At 43.0% G+C, this 16,389-nt stretch overlaps 1 protein-coding gene across 9 annotated transcripts in view; it reads left to right on the top strand.

The window, feature by feature from the left end:
* Positions 1-15,968, top strand: part of epb41a (erythrocyte membrane protein band 4.1a) — a 162,601-nt gene extending 146,633 nt beyond the window's left edge. For all 9 annotated transcript variants that reach the window (XM_063035512.1, XM_063035515.1, XM_063035516.1 and 6 more), the window contains 5 exons: positions 2,326-2,451; positions 5,854-5,955; positions 6,201-6,281; positions 12,666-12,774; positions 14,364-15,968. In XM_063035512.1, the coding sequence (XP_062891582.1) occupies positions 2,326-2,451; positions 5,854-5,955; positions 6,201-6,281; positions 12,666-12,767 (411 nt within the window). In that variant the 3' untranslated portion in view covers positions 12,768-12,774; positions 14,364-15,968. The remainder of the gene's footprint in view (positions 1-2,325; positions 2,452-5,853; positions 5,956-6,200; positions 6,282-12,665; positions 12,775-14,363) is intronic.
* Positions 15,969-16,389: the final 421 nt, after the last annotated feature.

Here is a 16,389-nt window from a genome sequence, read left to right as displayed (position 1 = left end):
TTTTTCCCTGGAATTTCTTAAATGTTTCTATATAGCAAAGGCTTGAGCCTTTTTTAGAATCTAAATTGTGATCAGTCCTTCAAATAAACAGCACGAGTCTTCTCAGTGTAGCAGGAAACATTTTTAAAATACAAAGCTGCTCCCTTGATATTCTGATTCATCTGCAACTCTGCCAAATGGTATATTTCTTTAGACCTTACATTTACCCATTTTCTTATAGAATGTGGATGACGGTGTGATATCAGAACTGGAAGAGAGGTCAGAATGTGTAAAGATTGATAACAAGGCAGAAATAGAGGGACTGAAGCTCAAAAGTGGCTTCAGCCTGAGCCAGGTGGCTGTCCTGTCAGAGTCTCGACAAAGGTGTGACCCTGTTCCTTCCTCTGTGAGTAGCAATGAGGAAGACTTGTACCCCCCTCAGAACAAGGAGCTACAGGGGCTGAACAGGTCTGATACAGGCCTGGATATGCAGTCTGAAGCTTCAGAGGAGATTGTAGCAAAGGCCCTCTTGAGCTCTGTTGCTTCTCAGCTAAGCCACCATTTGAAGGAGATTGAACAGAGTGAGCGACCTTTAAAGATAAATGCCGTTCATTCCCATGAACCACCTCCGCTAATCCGCTGCTCTCAGGTAAAACTGGAATCAGAAGACCACAAGGTCTTTTCAGCTTGGTACTAATTTGCTTTCCACAATAAAAAAAAAACTAAGACACTGCAGCACGTTGGTTTAACAATACTTTCAGGCAAATTTGACCGTATATTTAGATACCTTCAAAATATAATTTAAATACTCCATCAGCTTTTTTGGAAAGAGAAGTTTTTGGAAAAAAAACTTTTTTGGAAAGAGCAACTTGGTGGTTGCTTGCTTCAGTGTTGATGGTTTCTGGACACTGGGAAATCTTGGTAAAGTACTTTTCAAATGGTTTTGGAAACTGCAATAATTATTGTCTTTGCATAATCTCCTATCTAAACTCTGACCAGTTCTGGTACTAATGCTGACTTTTGCATGGTGATTGATTAATGGTGGCAGTTAAAATGCTTTAGCACTTCATTGATCCAAGTAAAAAAGATATTGAAGAATAATCTTTTTCTCTTGATTGTCAGTGGGCAGCAGATTCTGACACAACTTTGTTTTTTAATTGGTTTCCCTTTGTTCTGTTAATTATATAGTCTTGTTGGTGTTTGGACAGAGTTGTTGAGATTGATTTATCGAGATACAGTGTGGAGTAGGCCCTTCCAGACCTTCGAACCACACCGTCCAGCATTCCCCAATTCTCTGAGCCTGCAGGACAATTTGCAGTGGCCAATTAACCTATCAACCGATACGTCTTTGTGCTGTGGGAGTAAACCCATGCGGTCACAGGGAGAACGTACAAACTCCTGACAGACAGCAGTGGGAATTGAACTTGGGTTGCCTGTACTGTAAAGCGTTGTGCTTTACTGTGCTATTCCCATAGAGTACACGATATAGAGTTCTCTCTGCATTTATTCCCATTTCTGGCAGCTGAATCATGAAAAACAAAATCCACTTTTCTTTCTCCCCCTCAGTAAAATTGTTTGGGCATTTTAATATATCACTGCTATTTTTAAATTGTGTTCCTGATATCATTAATATGGAATATTTAAAAATTGCATTGAAAAATTGCTGGAAACACTTCAAGTCTGTGGAATGAAGAAGTTTTTGGCCTTAAGTACTAGCTCTGTTTTTCTCTCTCCACAGAATGCTGCCTGACCTCCAGCATTTTCTGTGTTTTTCTTCATACTGACTAATCTAATGATGCACTCTGGTTATTTTTTTGAAATCTTGTCAGTTGGGTCTGTTAAATATCCCTATGCTAACAAGACATCGCTATCTCTCCAGTACCTGAATTCAAAAAGCACATTTGGAACGATAAGCACAAGTCGTCAGTGATACTCACGATAATGTAAATGGACTGTGTCAGAAATGCTCCTTTGGCATGAAGATTGCAGTTTGTATTGGAAGAATCTCTGTATCAACTCTGAATTGGCTTCAACGGCAAAATAAAGTGCTGGCTGCTTTAGTAGGGCAATTTGAATTAAATTACAACATTAATTGCTGGGTTTTTTTTCCTCTTCTTTTGTCACCACTGAGCAATTGGCAATGCAAAGTTATTTTGGGTGTCTAGTGAAAGGAGATTTGAAAGGACTTGTTTTGTGGTCCACAGTACTGATGCTGCACTGGATTTTGTTTTGCCATTAGTAAAGCAGCTGACATTAATTGCTGCTGCCATGTATATAATCTCTGGGAAAACTTGGTACATATGAGTTACTGTTTCCCTCTCTTCCCCCCCCCACCTTTTTAAATAGCCTCCACTTGTGAAGACTCAAACTGTGACCATTGCTGACATGCCACATTCTGAAAATGAAATTGCAACCAATGAAGTTCCTGTTGTTCACACAGAAACGAAGACCATCACCTATGAAGCAGCCCAGGTTTGAAATTATGAACTCTTCTCAATTGGTCTGATTAAGGATTTCGTTCACTCTTGAAGTATGTGCTATTAATTAATGTAAAGTGGCTGGTCTTAATAACTCTGGGTTTAAAAAGTGGTAAAATTTAGTCAGAATTCCTGTTTGCTCACTGTTGGATTCTGTATCTGTGGTCTTAAATTGAGAAATATTTCTGGGTCATCTCTGATGGATGGCTTCAGATACCTGGGGCTTGCATTACTGTGATTGTTCTGGCACATAGTCAGGTTTTGGGAAACTAGCAGTCTCTGTGGATTGCAGAAGAGCCATGGGAAATTTCTATTAATTGATCGCTGTAGAATATAACCCCATGAAGTCTTATGTAACTAACATATTCAGAATGGTGCCTGTACGTTATCATATGTAGACCAACGTTTCATTTTTCCTGCCCAATGTTTTGAGAAGCAACACGCACAAAGTGCTGGAGGAACTCTCCAGGTCAGGCAGCATCTGTGAAAATGAATAGACAGTCGACGTTTCAGGCCGAAGCCCTCCTCAGGACTGGAAAGGAACGAGGAAGACGCCAGAATAAAAAGGTGTGAGGGAGGGAAAGGAGGCTAGCTGGAAGGTAATAGGTGAAGTCAGGTGGATGGGAAAGGTTAAGGGCCGGGGAAGGAATCTGATAGGAGAGGAGAGTGGACCATAGGAGAAAGGGAACAAGGAGGGGACCCAGAGGGAAGTGGTAGGCAGGTGTGAAGAGGTAAAAGGTCAGAGTGGGGCATAGAGGAAGGGTGAGGGATTTGTTTAACCAGAGGATATTCTTGTTATCAGGTTGGGGGCTACCCAGACAGAATACAGGGCGTTACTCCTCCACCCTGAGGGTGGATTGTCTTGGCACAAGAGGAGGCATGGACCAACACGTTGGAAGGGGAATGGGAATGGGAATAGGAATTAAACTGTGTGGTATCAGGAGATCCCGCATTTTGGTGGATGGAGCGGACGTGCTTGACAAAACGGTCCCCCAGTTTACGCTGGGCCTCACCAATGTAGAGGAGGCTGCACCTGGAGCACCAGACATGAAAGATTCACGGGTGAAGCGTTGCCTTACCTGGATGGACTGTTTGGGCCACTGAATGGAGGCAAGGGAGGTGGTGTATGGGCAGGTGTAGCACTTGGTCCATTTGCAAGGATAAGTGCTGGAAGGTAGATTAGTGGGGAAGGACAAATGGACAAGGGAACCACCGAGGGACCGATCCCTGCGGAAAGTGGGGGAGTGAGGGTGTAGGTACATTTGGTAGTGGGGTCACTTTGGAGATGGCAGAAGTCAAGGAGGATAATGTGTTGGATGCGGAGGCCAATGGAGCAGTAAGTAAGGACAAGAGGAACTCTATCACTGTGAAGGCGGCGAGAAGATGGGAAGATCTCTGATGTCCTGGAATGAAAAGCTGTGTCCTGGGAACAGATGCAGTGGATGCAGAGAAAATGAGAAAAGGGAATAGCATTTTAACAGGAGATGGGGTGGGGAGAGGTATAGTCAAGATAACTGTGGGAATCAGTGGGCTTATAAAAAATGTCAGTTGACCGTTTGTCTCCAGAGATGGAGATGGAGAGATCAAGAAAGGGGAGGGAGGTGTCCGTGATGGACCAAGTAAATTTAAGAGCAGGGTGGAAGTGAGAGGCAAGGTCAATAAAATTGACGAGCTCAGGGTGGTGCATGAAGCAGCGCCAATGCAAAGCAAAAGCTTTCCCATAACACTAGAAAATACTGGAGACTTGTCACAATTTAAATTTTAGTTGTTACCTGTTTATTGTCTTTAATCTTAAGTTGATTTTTTTTTTTGGAGTATTTTAGTTTGCATTAGTTGATTCTAGAATGCCAGTTTTCTGCAAAGTCAGCTAATGGAAAACAGTATTGGCCAGCCTCCCATTTTTCACAGTCCACAAACCTGAATTCTTAACTCTGCTGCCAGTGTCCTAACAGATGTTGAATCTTCTTTATTCCCCGCTGCTATGCTCTTTACAGTGCCAACTGTAGGATCGGGGTTCAGTTCCCGTTGCTGTCTGTAAGGAGTTTGTACGTTCTCCCCGTGACCGCGTGGGTGTCCTCTGGGTGCTCCGGTTTCCTCCCACAGTCCGGGTCAGTGAGTTGCGGGTGTGCTATGTTGGCAACACTTGCAGCCTGCCTCCAGCGCATCCTTGGAATGAGTCAGATGGTCATTGATGCAAACAGCGCATTTCACTGTATGTTTTTGGTGTACATGTGACAAATAAAGCTGACCTTTATATCCAGCAGTCCTGCAGCTTTAACATTCTCATCCTGACTTTCAAATCTTCTTTATGGACTTGGCCTACCACAGCTCTGAAACCTTTTCCAGTCCTAAAACTTTCTGAGAACTTGGTGTTCTTCCAGCTTTGACCCTTGCCCCCTCTTCTTCAAAACAATGGCATCTTCGCATTTAGCTATCGAGGTCCAGAGCTCTGAAATTCACTTTTTAAATCCGATTTGCTGTTCTCTTCAGGGCAATTCTGCAAAACCTATCCCTTTGTCCACCTTTTTTTAATAGTTAAAAACTGACAGCTTGCCAAAATGAAGCTGGGTATCCTTCTATGAAACATCATGTTTTACTCTACACAGAAAACACAAATTACTAATTGTGCCTTTCACGTTTAATTCGAGAGGACTAGAATATAAAAGCAAAGACATAGTGCTGCAGCTTTATAAGGCGCTGGTGAGGCCTCACTAGGAGTATTGTGAGCAGTTTGGGGCCCCTTACTTAAGAAAGGATTTGATGATATTGGAGAGGGTTCAGAGGAGATTCACGAGATTGATTCTGGGAATGAAAGGCTTATGGTATATATAGCAGTTGATGGCTCTGGGCCTGTACTTGCTGGAGTTTAGAAGAATGAGGGGAGACCTCATTGAAACTTATCGAATACTGAAAGGCCTCGATAGAGTGGATGTGGAGAGGATGTTTCCTATGGTGGGGGAGTCTAGGACCAGAGGGGACAGCCTCAGAAAAGAGGGATGTCCATTTAGAACGGGGATGAGAAATTTCTTTAGCCAGAGAGTGGTGAATCTGTGGAATTAAATTGCCACAGGCGGCTATGGAGGCCAGGTCATTGGGTATATTTAAGGCAGAGGTTGATAGGTTCTTGATTACTCAGGGCGTGAAAGGTTATGGGGATAAGGCAAGAGAATGGGGTTGAGAGGGAAGTGGATCAGCCATGATGAAATGGCAGAGTAGGTTCAATGGGCCGAATGGCCTAATTCTGCTCCAATGTCTTATGATCTCATTGTCGGCTCCCTCTCACTTTGAAACAAAAATAGTTGCTGCAACATAGGTGTTGCTGGTAATAAAGGGCCATCGAACTACTGAACGCTCATTTTAATAAATCTCCATTCTGGGTTGTTGTATTTTGGTGCAGACAGGTGATTGTAATAGTGATGGTGAGCCCGGGCTGTTGATGAGTGCTCAAACTATCACATCAGAGACTGTATCCACCACTACAACCACACAGATCACAAAGGTAAGGACAAATCATTAGTATTCTCTCAAATTTTCATTGAGTATTTTCTGTTACTGACAAGCAGAAAATGGTACTTGTATGTTTTCTATAGTGTTATATTAATAAGATTTAGAATTTTTTCAAGAGATGGTGTTTGTCTTATTCTTCAGAGGTATCCAGTCAACATCCCAAATAATTTTACTTAGTTGTAAACACACCTTAGTGCAGTAAAATTTATGGTGGGCTTTCTCTTTTTTCTCTTCCAGACTATTAAAGGGGGAGTTTCAGAAACGAGAATTGAGAAACGCATTGTAATCACAGGAGATGCCAATGTTGACCACGATCAGGTGAAAGCCGTTTTTTTATCCCCTACGCAGTCAGTTGCTATAAACCGTTGTTTTGGGTGAAGATAGCAACAAATGGTATATCTGTATCCAGTAATAGTGCTGGTATCTCTGATATTAATAATTAGTGAGTTTATCATTTCATAAATAACAATGAACTTGGATTGTATTCATAATTAAAATATCCCCAAGATGGGCAGCACAGTAGCGTGGTGGTTAGCACAGCATGTTATAATACAGGCAACCCGGCTTCAATTCCCACAGCTGCCTGTAAGGAGTTTGTACGTTCTTCCCGTGACCATGTGGGTTTCCTCCGGGTGCTCTGGTTTCCTCCCACAGTCCAAAGACCTACCGGTTGGTGGGTTAATTGGTCGTTGTAAATTGTCCCTTGATTAGGCTAGGGTTAAATTAGGGATTACTGGGTGGTACAGCTCAAAGGGCCAGAACGGTCTATTCCACACTATCTCAATAAAGAAATAAGTTCCATATAATTAAAGCTACTATCACATTTCTGAACAGCAAATGCTGTGGCCTGATCTCTGGATTCCCAATATCAAGTGTATGAAATGAGCTTTTATTTTCCTCGCTTTAAGGAAGTCACCCAAGCACACAATCAGCTCCTTTCTGGCTCAGAATCAGTCACCATCATAAGGTTTCTTAATATAAATTCCTGATCCTGGTGCCCTGTGGTGCAGTAGGCTGTAGCACAGCATGCCACACCTGTGACAATGCATTCCTACTGAAGCCTCCTTTACGGTGCAATATATTCCCAGATTACTCTCTGTCTTAGCTTATCAACTAGTGGTAGGTAAAATACTGCTTTCTAAGTAAATTGAACAAGGAACATTACAGCACAGGAACAGGCCATTCGGCCCACAATGTCGTGCTGAACCGGCTAAAAAGCAAATCAAGAACACCCAAACACTATAACCATATAACAGTTACAGCACGGAAACAGGCCATCTCGGCTAATCCCTCCTGTAATGTTCTCGTGCAGTGTGTTGAAACTCTGACTAAACACCAAGTTAAACCGGAGCCAATTGTCCCGTGACAGGTTGAAAAGGACCAGCAGAAATGGAACACACCTGGAGTCTGGTTTACTATAAATTAAGACTATATTTATTACTACTACAAATTAATATCATTAAACCAAATAATACAATACAGGTTATAAACTATTACATATATATATATATCCGTAAATGTGTGTGTGGATACAAAAATAATAGTCCAGGAGGTAGACATCTGTCTTACGGTGTCAGGTGTTTAAGCAGTTCAGTTCACTTTGTGTTGCGTCGAGTTGAATTGATGGAGAGAGAGAGAGAGAGAGTTAATTGAGTTGATGTTCAAGTTGGCAACTTTAGTTGCTCTTGCTTCCGAAGTCTTCAGAGTCACTTCATGTGACCCCCACACAGACACAGATGGACAGAGCCCCTCCTAGGGAACAGTCGATTAACCCACGGCACGGGTTCACCAACAGCAAACCCCCACAGGCAAGCTCTTACCTGCACTGGTAATCACGGGTTGAAATTAATCGGTCCATCGCCTCCACCAGTGGTTTCTCGGGTAGCTTCCGCAGTTCTCTCGTGTCGTGTCTCCTCTGCCGTTATCGGACCGAAGGATCAACTTTTAATAATCCATCCAAAATTCCAGCGTCCGTTAGCTCAACCGCTCTGAGCTGTTACCATGGTGACTCCTCAGCTCGCACCGTACTTTCTCTCTCTTTTAATTGCCTCCTTGTTCATTAGACTGCTGAACTTTCTAGCACTTTCTCACCTGAGTGACACAATGAAGACAGAGTGGTGGTAAGGTTAACCATTTACTGTTCACTCTTCCACATTCACATCGTACGGTGAAAACTGTTGATAAAAAAATTCAAACATATACAGCGTCTGTTTCATTCTGGAGACCACACGCGCTCTCTTCTTTTAGCTGTGCCTCCAGCCGCCCCGAGTAGGGAGCGAGGGGGGTCCAGTCAAACCGTCGCCGGGCCTGAGCCCACCCCGCATTTGAAATTGAAAAGCCGACACGTGCGCCACCCGAACCGCTGCTTCCTTAACAGAAACTGCATTAATATTTTTATTTCAAATACTTTCATAGAAACTTACGGCGTTGCTTCTATAATGTTTCTTTGTGGGTAGACACAGAGCTGTTCACGATCATGCTGCACGCACGGCACCCACCTTCACACCTTCCCGAACCGGAGGTTACACATAAGACGTGGCGAAACCGGAGGTGACGTCATCACATGCCACGATATACCATAGACAATGAATTTACCTTTGTTATACCGTAACGTAATTATCAACCTTTAACTAGAAGATAGTTACAAGCAAATCATTTAAAACGTAGACCCAACTAAATAAATGCCTTAAGGGCAACACACTCCCCGCCTGACCTTTGTAAGGTCACTATAAACATGGTATAGAACTTCAGTCCCTAGATCAGTCTTTAGGTAGAAGTAGAACAACCTCTGTAACTGGTCTCAGGTTTCCTTTTCAGGGTTCGTTGTAAAGATGTGAACTGGTTGACTGCCTGCTCTTTGTTGTTTGGCAAGCGCTGGCATGGTTCGCTGAACAGTAGTGGGGTGACCCAGTTGTTCGCTTCGTCTCTAAAGCCCTTTGTTCATTATTTTTAAGGAGATGGAGTTTTCCACAGATGGAGCAAGTTTATTATCGTGCTTAGTTTGAGCGAAGACTGACTGTCCCAGTGTCTTCTCAGTTCCTTTACTATGCTCGTGCCTTTGTTATGCTTCCTTGATACACGTAACACTTGTGGAGGGCTGAGAAACTGAATGGCGACCTCTCTCTAACACGTTAGTCTTGAGCGTGTTAACTGTCGGTTTGTGTACGTTGCCGGGGCACACCTCTCCTATCACCACCCAGCCCAGATCCAGACGTTGGGCGAAGGGGGCGTTGTGTGGTCCATTGACCTGCTTCCGGATCCAGTTCTGGGATGTGCTTGGCAATGTGGTGGAGATGAGGCTGGTGTAGCACCGCGCTTGGCGTCGGAATCTCGGATCGGTTATTTAAGATCTCATTGCACTCCAAGAGTGGAGGGAGACTGATAACGACTTTGCCATCCAGCAACTCGAGCTGGAAGCCTTCTGCCTTCCTGACATATGTTTCTGCGATGCCAGAGCAAGTTCTGAGGTAGTATGGGAATGGATTACCCTTTACGCTGAACAACTCGAAGAACTCTGGTCTCACTAGCGAGCGGTTGCTCTGGTCGTCCAGAATTACATAGGCCTTGATGGCCTTGTCTTTGGCTCCCTTAGGGTATACCTTAGTGAGGCAGACCTTTGAGCACGAACAGCTCGACTGACCTGAACAACAAACTTCTGTGCAGCTCGTGCTGACAATAGTTGTATCAGAGTGATCCTCTCCCTCCCCGCCATCCTCTTGTGGGAGTGGAGGAGCCTTGGCAGTTTGCGGTGACGGGCCGGGATGCATGGCTCCATCGTGATTAGTGCTGTTGCATTCCGAGCACTTTACAGGGAACGTACACTCTTTAGCGAGGTGGGAGGTAGAGGAACAGCACTTAAAACATATTCTATTTTCCTTGAGAAGGGCCTTTCTTTTGTCAAAGGGTTTGTTTCGAAACGTTCTACATTTCTTGAGAGGGTGGGGTTTGTTGTGCAATGGATAATTCTTGCTAGGGTCATTGTTGATTGCGGAGACTTCAGTTTTATGCACTGAGGCGGGTTTATTGATGACAAAATTGTTCGAAATGAGTTTGACTGAGTTGGTGTGAGTTGTGGTGCTGCCTTGATTCATGAAGCAAGGGTCGTTTCGCCTCTTCGCCTCCTTGCACACAAACCTACTAAAATACTCAAAGGGAGGGAATCAACCACCGTTCTCTTCCTTGTACTCTGAACCAATTGACACCCATCTTTCCTGCAGCCCAAATGGAAGCTTGTCCACAACTGGTCCAACTCCCCGTGAGGTATCCAGATACGACAAGCTGCTTAAATAGCCGTCGTCTTTAGCACCTTGAATCTCCATGAGTGAATCTCCGAGTTCTCGTAATTTAGTGTGGTCCTTGGCTGACACCCTAGGAAAATTGTCCAGCCGTTGAAATAGCGCCCTCTCAATAATTTCGGGGGCTGCATAGCACTCCCACAGTCTCCCCCATGCTTTGTGTAAGGCTAGCTTGGGGTTGCTGACGTACGCTGAGCGTATGCGTTTCACCTGTTCACTTGATTCCTTTCCCTTAGTCATAAGGTCCAGCTCTTGGATTGCTGTGAGCTGGACTCCGCCGGTGGCACTGGTGAATGAGGAGTACCACACACGGTAATTTTCAGGCTTATCGTCAAACTGGTACAGTCCTGAATTGATGAGGTCGCGTCGTGCTAAATACTGTGCCAAGGGTTCTGCTGCAGGTGGCGTGCTAGCTGAGGGAATATGTTGGGGAACATATGACTGAGCGTGTATGTTTATGATGTGATTTGATGTTCTGACCTCAGCCTTTGTCTCTGATCTCACTGGATCTGGTAAGTTTGGTGTCGGGAAGTATTCGTAGTCAGCCCTTTCATACTTGAGTTTGTGGCAAGGTTGCAATTGTGAGTTGTCTTCGCCAGGTGGACGCGATGCAACAAAGCTTCCCTGTGATTTCACATGAGATGGGATGCCAAGAGGCAAGTATGGAGAGTGAGAATGAATCTGTAGGTCAATTTGAGATTGGACATATACGCTGATGCGTTCCAACTTGGCCCTTTCTGACATAGATTTTCCTGTTTTGTCTAGAACATGCATTTCTTCAGCATTTTCCAACACTTGTGTTTCCACCGCGGCAGCATCAGCTTCTCGTTGTAGTGTCAGCACTTCTAACTCTGTATCTATCCTTGCCTTTTCCAACTGGTTTTCCGCTTCTCTGGCAGCCTTTTCCATTTTCAGTTTTGCTTCTTGGCTAGTGTATGACACTCACACCTTGGCGGCTTCTGCTTTAGCCCTTGCGAGGGCAGCCACACTTGTCAACGTCCTACTGCTCTTGGCGCTTAATGCAAGTGACTTGATGCTTGATCGCGAAGCCATCGTACCACTTGTCAAGACACCAAATGATTCCGCCTTTTCACTGTGGTGTTCTCGTGCAGTGTGTTGAAACTCTGACTAAACACCAAGTTAAACCAGAACCAATGGAGACAGAGTCCTAGTAAGGTTAACCATTTACTGTTCACTCTTCCACATTAACATCGTATGGTGAAAACTGTTGATTAAAAAATACAAACATATACAGCGTCTGTTTCATTCTGGAGACCACACGCGCTCTCTTAGCGAGTGTCTACAGCCGTCCCAAGTAGGGAGCAAGGGGGGGTCCCGTCAAACCACCACCGGGCCCAAGCCCACCCCACGTTTTAAATTGAAAAGCCGACACGCGCGCCGCTTCCTTAACAGAAACCGCGTTAATATTTTTACTTCAAATACTTCCATAGGAACTTACGGCGTTGCTTCTATAATGTTTCTTTGTGGGTAGACACAGAGCTCTTCACGATCATGCTGCACGCACGGCACCCACCTTCACACCTTCCCGAACCGGAGGTTACACATAAGACGCGGCGAAACCAGAGGTGACGTCATCACATGCCGCGATATACCATAGACAATGAATTTACCCTTGTTATACCGTAACGTAATTATCAACCTTTAACTTTAACTAGAAAATAGTTACAAACGAATCATTTAAAACGTAGACCCAACAAAGTCAAATAAATGCCTTAAGGGCAACACACCTACCTACCTACACCATATCCATATCCCTCCATCTTCCTTACATCCATGTGCCTATCCAAATATCTCTTTAAAAACCTGTAATGTATTTGTCTCTACCACCGTACCAGGCAGCACATTCCAGTCATCTACCACTCTCAGTAAAAAAAAAACTTGCCCCGCATATCCCCCTTGAACCTCTTCCCCCTCACCTTCATTACATGCCCCCGGTATTAAATGTTTCAACCCTGGGAAACAGATACTCTCTGTCCACACATTTTCTATGCCTGTCATGATTTTGTAAAGATCTCAGATCTTCCCTCAGCCTCTGGCGCTCCAGAGAAAACAACCCAAGTTGATCCAGGCTCTCAGGATAGTACACACCCTCTAAACCAGGCAGCGTCCTGCATTGTCTCCAAAGTCTCAACATCCTTCCTACGGTGGGGTGACCAGAACTGTGTGCAATACTCCAGATGTGGCCTAACCAGAGCTTTACAAAGTTGCAACCTAACCTCTTGGCTTTTGAACTCAATGACTTTTGAAACGTGTTTATATTCGGAAGAAATGGAAAATGAAAATCATGTGTATGATCACCTCAGAAAAGAAATATTCCAGAGAAAATGTATGGTTCAGCAGTTGCGTGAATGTTTAGTTTTTTTTAAACACTCTTTTATTTTGGCAGGCCTTGGCTCAAGCCATCAAAGAAGCCAAAGAGCAGCATCCAGATATGTCAGTGACCAAAGTAGTTGTGCATAAGGAGACAGAGATAGCGGAGAAGGAATAAAACCCAGGTAAAGCTTTTAATCAGAAACTGTATTCTTTTGTTATTTGTATTACAGAAGAGTGACAGCTACATTTGCCAACAGTGTGAAATTAATAAGTTTGTTGGCAAAATTACGGGTTGTGTTTACAAGATGAATTCAGTATCGCAGTGATGATGTACTGTCAGTAGTTTTGAGCTGATGCATTGAAACAGTGCAGATTAGGCCCTTCTGGCCCTTTAAGCCGTGCTGCCCAGCAATCCCCGATTTAACCCCAGCCTAGTCACAGGACAGTTTACAATGACTGATTAACCTATCAACCGGTACGTGGACTGTGGGAGGAAACCGGAGCAAATCCTCACGGCAACGGGGAGAACGTACAAACTCCTTACAGGCAGCGGTGGGAATTGACCCCGGGTTGACGGTATTGTAAAGTTGTATTAATCACTACACTACCGTGCCGCCCTGTTATTATCTTGCATAAGGAGCTACTTTACAGATCAACACTACTGAATAGCAGCTAGAAAATCGGAGGCAATCCACAGCCACTCGATTAAACAATGCTATCCTGGATACAACTGGTATAAAACTTTCCAGCACTATGCATCTTGGTGCCTTCGGCTGGTACCTGTGGATAATTAACCCAATTAAATAATGACTTGGTGGTCTTGAATGGATAGATGTTACTCTGAATACACAACTTCTCACACAGTGTTTCAGCCCAAAACGTCAGCTGTTTGTTCCTCTCCATAAATGCTGCCTGACCTGCTGAGTTCTTCCAGCGCTTTGTGTGTGTTCCTCTTGATTTCCAGCATCACAAATCCTCTCTCCACTATCCCATTTCCCAGAATCTTGCAATGATGCTGGAATATTATGAGAACTTGCCTGCACTAACTTCTCAGGCACTGTGTTCCCATTGCAATGATCCGCTGGATGAAAGAAATTCTTCCTCTAATCCCCTCGTGCCCCTTATTCTCACCTTTAAGCTTGTGCTCTCCCTCAGCTGAGGGGGGAAAAGCTGCTATTTTACCCCATTGGGGCACCACGGTAGCGCAGCGGGTTAGCGTGATGCTGTTACAGCTCCGGGCATCAGTTCCAGCGTCATCTGTAAGGAGTCTCTGTCTGTCCTCCCTGTGGAACATGTGGGTTCTTCCCAGGTGCTCTGGTTTCCTCCCAGAGTCCAGATTAGTGTTGACAAGGTTAATTGGTATTGAAAATTGTCCTGTGATTGGATTAGGATTAAATCGGGATTGCCAGGCTGGCACGGCTGGAAGGGCCTATTCCATGCTGTATCTTGAAATAAATAAATAGATCTGCAGAATCTCTTGCGTTTAGTATTTGGAGATGCTGAAGCAAGGCCATGTTTTATCACGTCAGTGTAAAACCAGCAAATCCTGCACCTCATCCATGTCGACTAAACAGCAGAATTGTCTGTGTTTTGGAAGGCTTTAGCCATTAGCCATGTTTTATGGAATGAAATTAAAGTAGGATAAATAAGAGACTAGACTGGGTAAGTGGCCATGGAACATCTGACTCTTGACCTATAATAATAAAATGTGTGCATTTCATCTTCCTTCTGGCCCGTGGGATGATAACAGTCTCTCCTTTTTATTTTACAGAAGTAAAGAAAATGCTGTGAGCAGAGCTTTCCATATCCTGGCTGTTCATTTGAAAAATTTTATACTTTTTTTAAGGATTTGGTCACTGCCATTTGTGCTCACTTTGTAACTCTTCAATAATCACCAAGCCTTGTATCTGGAACCAAGTTAGACAAAGGATGAAGAGATACCTAATCCAAGGTGTAATCCTGGACCTTTGCTTTTTTTAATTACTTGGAAGCATCCTATTTGATACAGTTTTAGATTTTTACATATTTCAGTACTGAAAAACACAGGAAAAGAAACCGCTTTGTATTCATGGGGTGGGGAGATGTTCCTCAGAGGCTGTTTTTACTTCAGAAGATGACAAAGTTTTAGCTCTGAGGCTGAGAAATGAAATATATTGTAAAGAGTGGAGAGAAATGAAATTGCCGCAGATTAATCATGAACCATTTTATACTGTGAATGAAAGGAAATGTGAATAGTGGCGAACTTGACACATAAATTTCTCAAACATTTTTGAAAAAGTAATTTTTATTGTTACTTATCAGGAACCTTCTGGATTTTGCTCCTAAAAGCTGTAATATCCTTTTTTCAGTCTGTTGAATTCTCAGCCAGCTGGCATTTCTTTTGTCTTTTCTAGAGGAGCTTAGATTAAAAGTAGCTTAAAATAAAATTCAGTGCTTCAGGCTGATGTTCATGAAATCTTTTAATTTTTTTATTTTTGAAGAAAACAACTTTGGTAAAAGGATATAACAGCTTTGCTATTGTTTGGTAATTATACCAGAGCTCAAACACACAGGCAGAAAAGCAGTGACCTTTGTAGAATTGTCATCATCAAGTTCTAAATTAGGTAATATGAAGTAACTTATTTAGAATTGCTATCTTATTTATATTTCAGATTTCTACTATGCGAAAAAGAATTCTCAGTGTGCATTGCATGGTCCTGACAGGACGAATTTATCCTTAATATGTTCTAGCACTGTTGGTCATCTGTTCTGGTGTGTCATATTCCCCTCAAGTTGTAGTAAAGAATATCCAGCCTTGGCCTGTCGCTGGTAAAATTCATCAAAACAACTATTGCGCTTGTAGCTTTTGCAATTTTGAGGCACAGAAGTAACTTTTAGTAGTTTTATTAATCCAAAGGGGAAGAAAATCTTAATTTATCATGCACATGAACATATTTTGTTAAATATTGATCTGCAACCCACATATGAAGTATTGGGGGAGGGGGGGAAGAGAAATGTGCTTTTAAATTTATGACCCCAGTCCTATGAAAAATGGCACAGTACTTTGAATTCCTTTTTTTTTAAAGATGTGAGCCCTACTGATTTGAAGGAATTTTGTACAGTTTATATTGTATAGAATTAGCAACTCAAAAACTTTTACTCCATTAGATTTTACTTTTAGTACACATAATCATGGAAAATAATAAAAAAACATGGAGTCTTTGTAGATATTAATTAGTGGGAATAATCTCACTTGTGGGGATTCAGGCACGCCATGATCAATATCAATAGGAGATTTCATTCGTAGCATTTGGTAGATGGAAGTGTTGAAATGAAATGATCCTTCTGTGGCTTTTTGAATACAAATTTTAAAGAAATAAAACTTTTTGATCATAAACTGCATTTCACTCCATTGGATTAATTGAGAAGGTGTGTCTTAATTTCTAATGTATTTCTGAAGAAAGGATTGTTAATAGCACATTATTAATTTCCATGACCATTGATATCCCAAAGCGATGCACAGAAAGGTTCTGTACCTTCGACGTGGAATCAGGCGTAATTTGCAGAAACTTGTGTACAATTAATAATTCATTCCATGTGGCTGTGTAGTTTTTGTAACAGAAATTTACATTACTGATTTCAAATTGTCATCTTGAATGTACAAGTACGGAGAGCCCAATTTTGTGAATTGAAAGGTTAGATGTATCTGAGTAGCCAGGGCATCAAAGGTTATGGTGAGAAGGCGGGGGAGTGGGACTAAATGGGAGAATGGATCAGCTCATGATAAAATGGCGGAGCAGACTCGATGGGCCGAATGG

Source organism: Mobula hypostoma, chromosome 28 (genome assembly GCF_963921235.1).
Source record: "Mobula hypostoma chromosome 28, sMobHyp1.1, whole genome shotgun sequence".
Classification (NCBI taxonomy): Eukaryota; Metazoa; Chordata; class Chondrichthyes; order Myliobatiformes; family Myliobatidae; genus Mobula; species Mobula hypostoma.
Note: the sequence above shows the minus strand (reverse complement) of the source record. Positions and strands in the feature narration are given on the sequence as shown.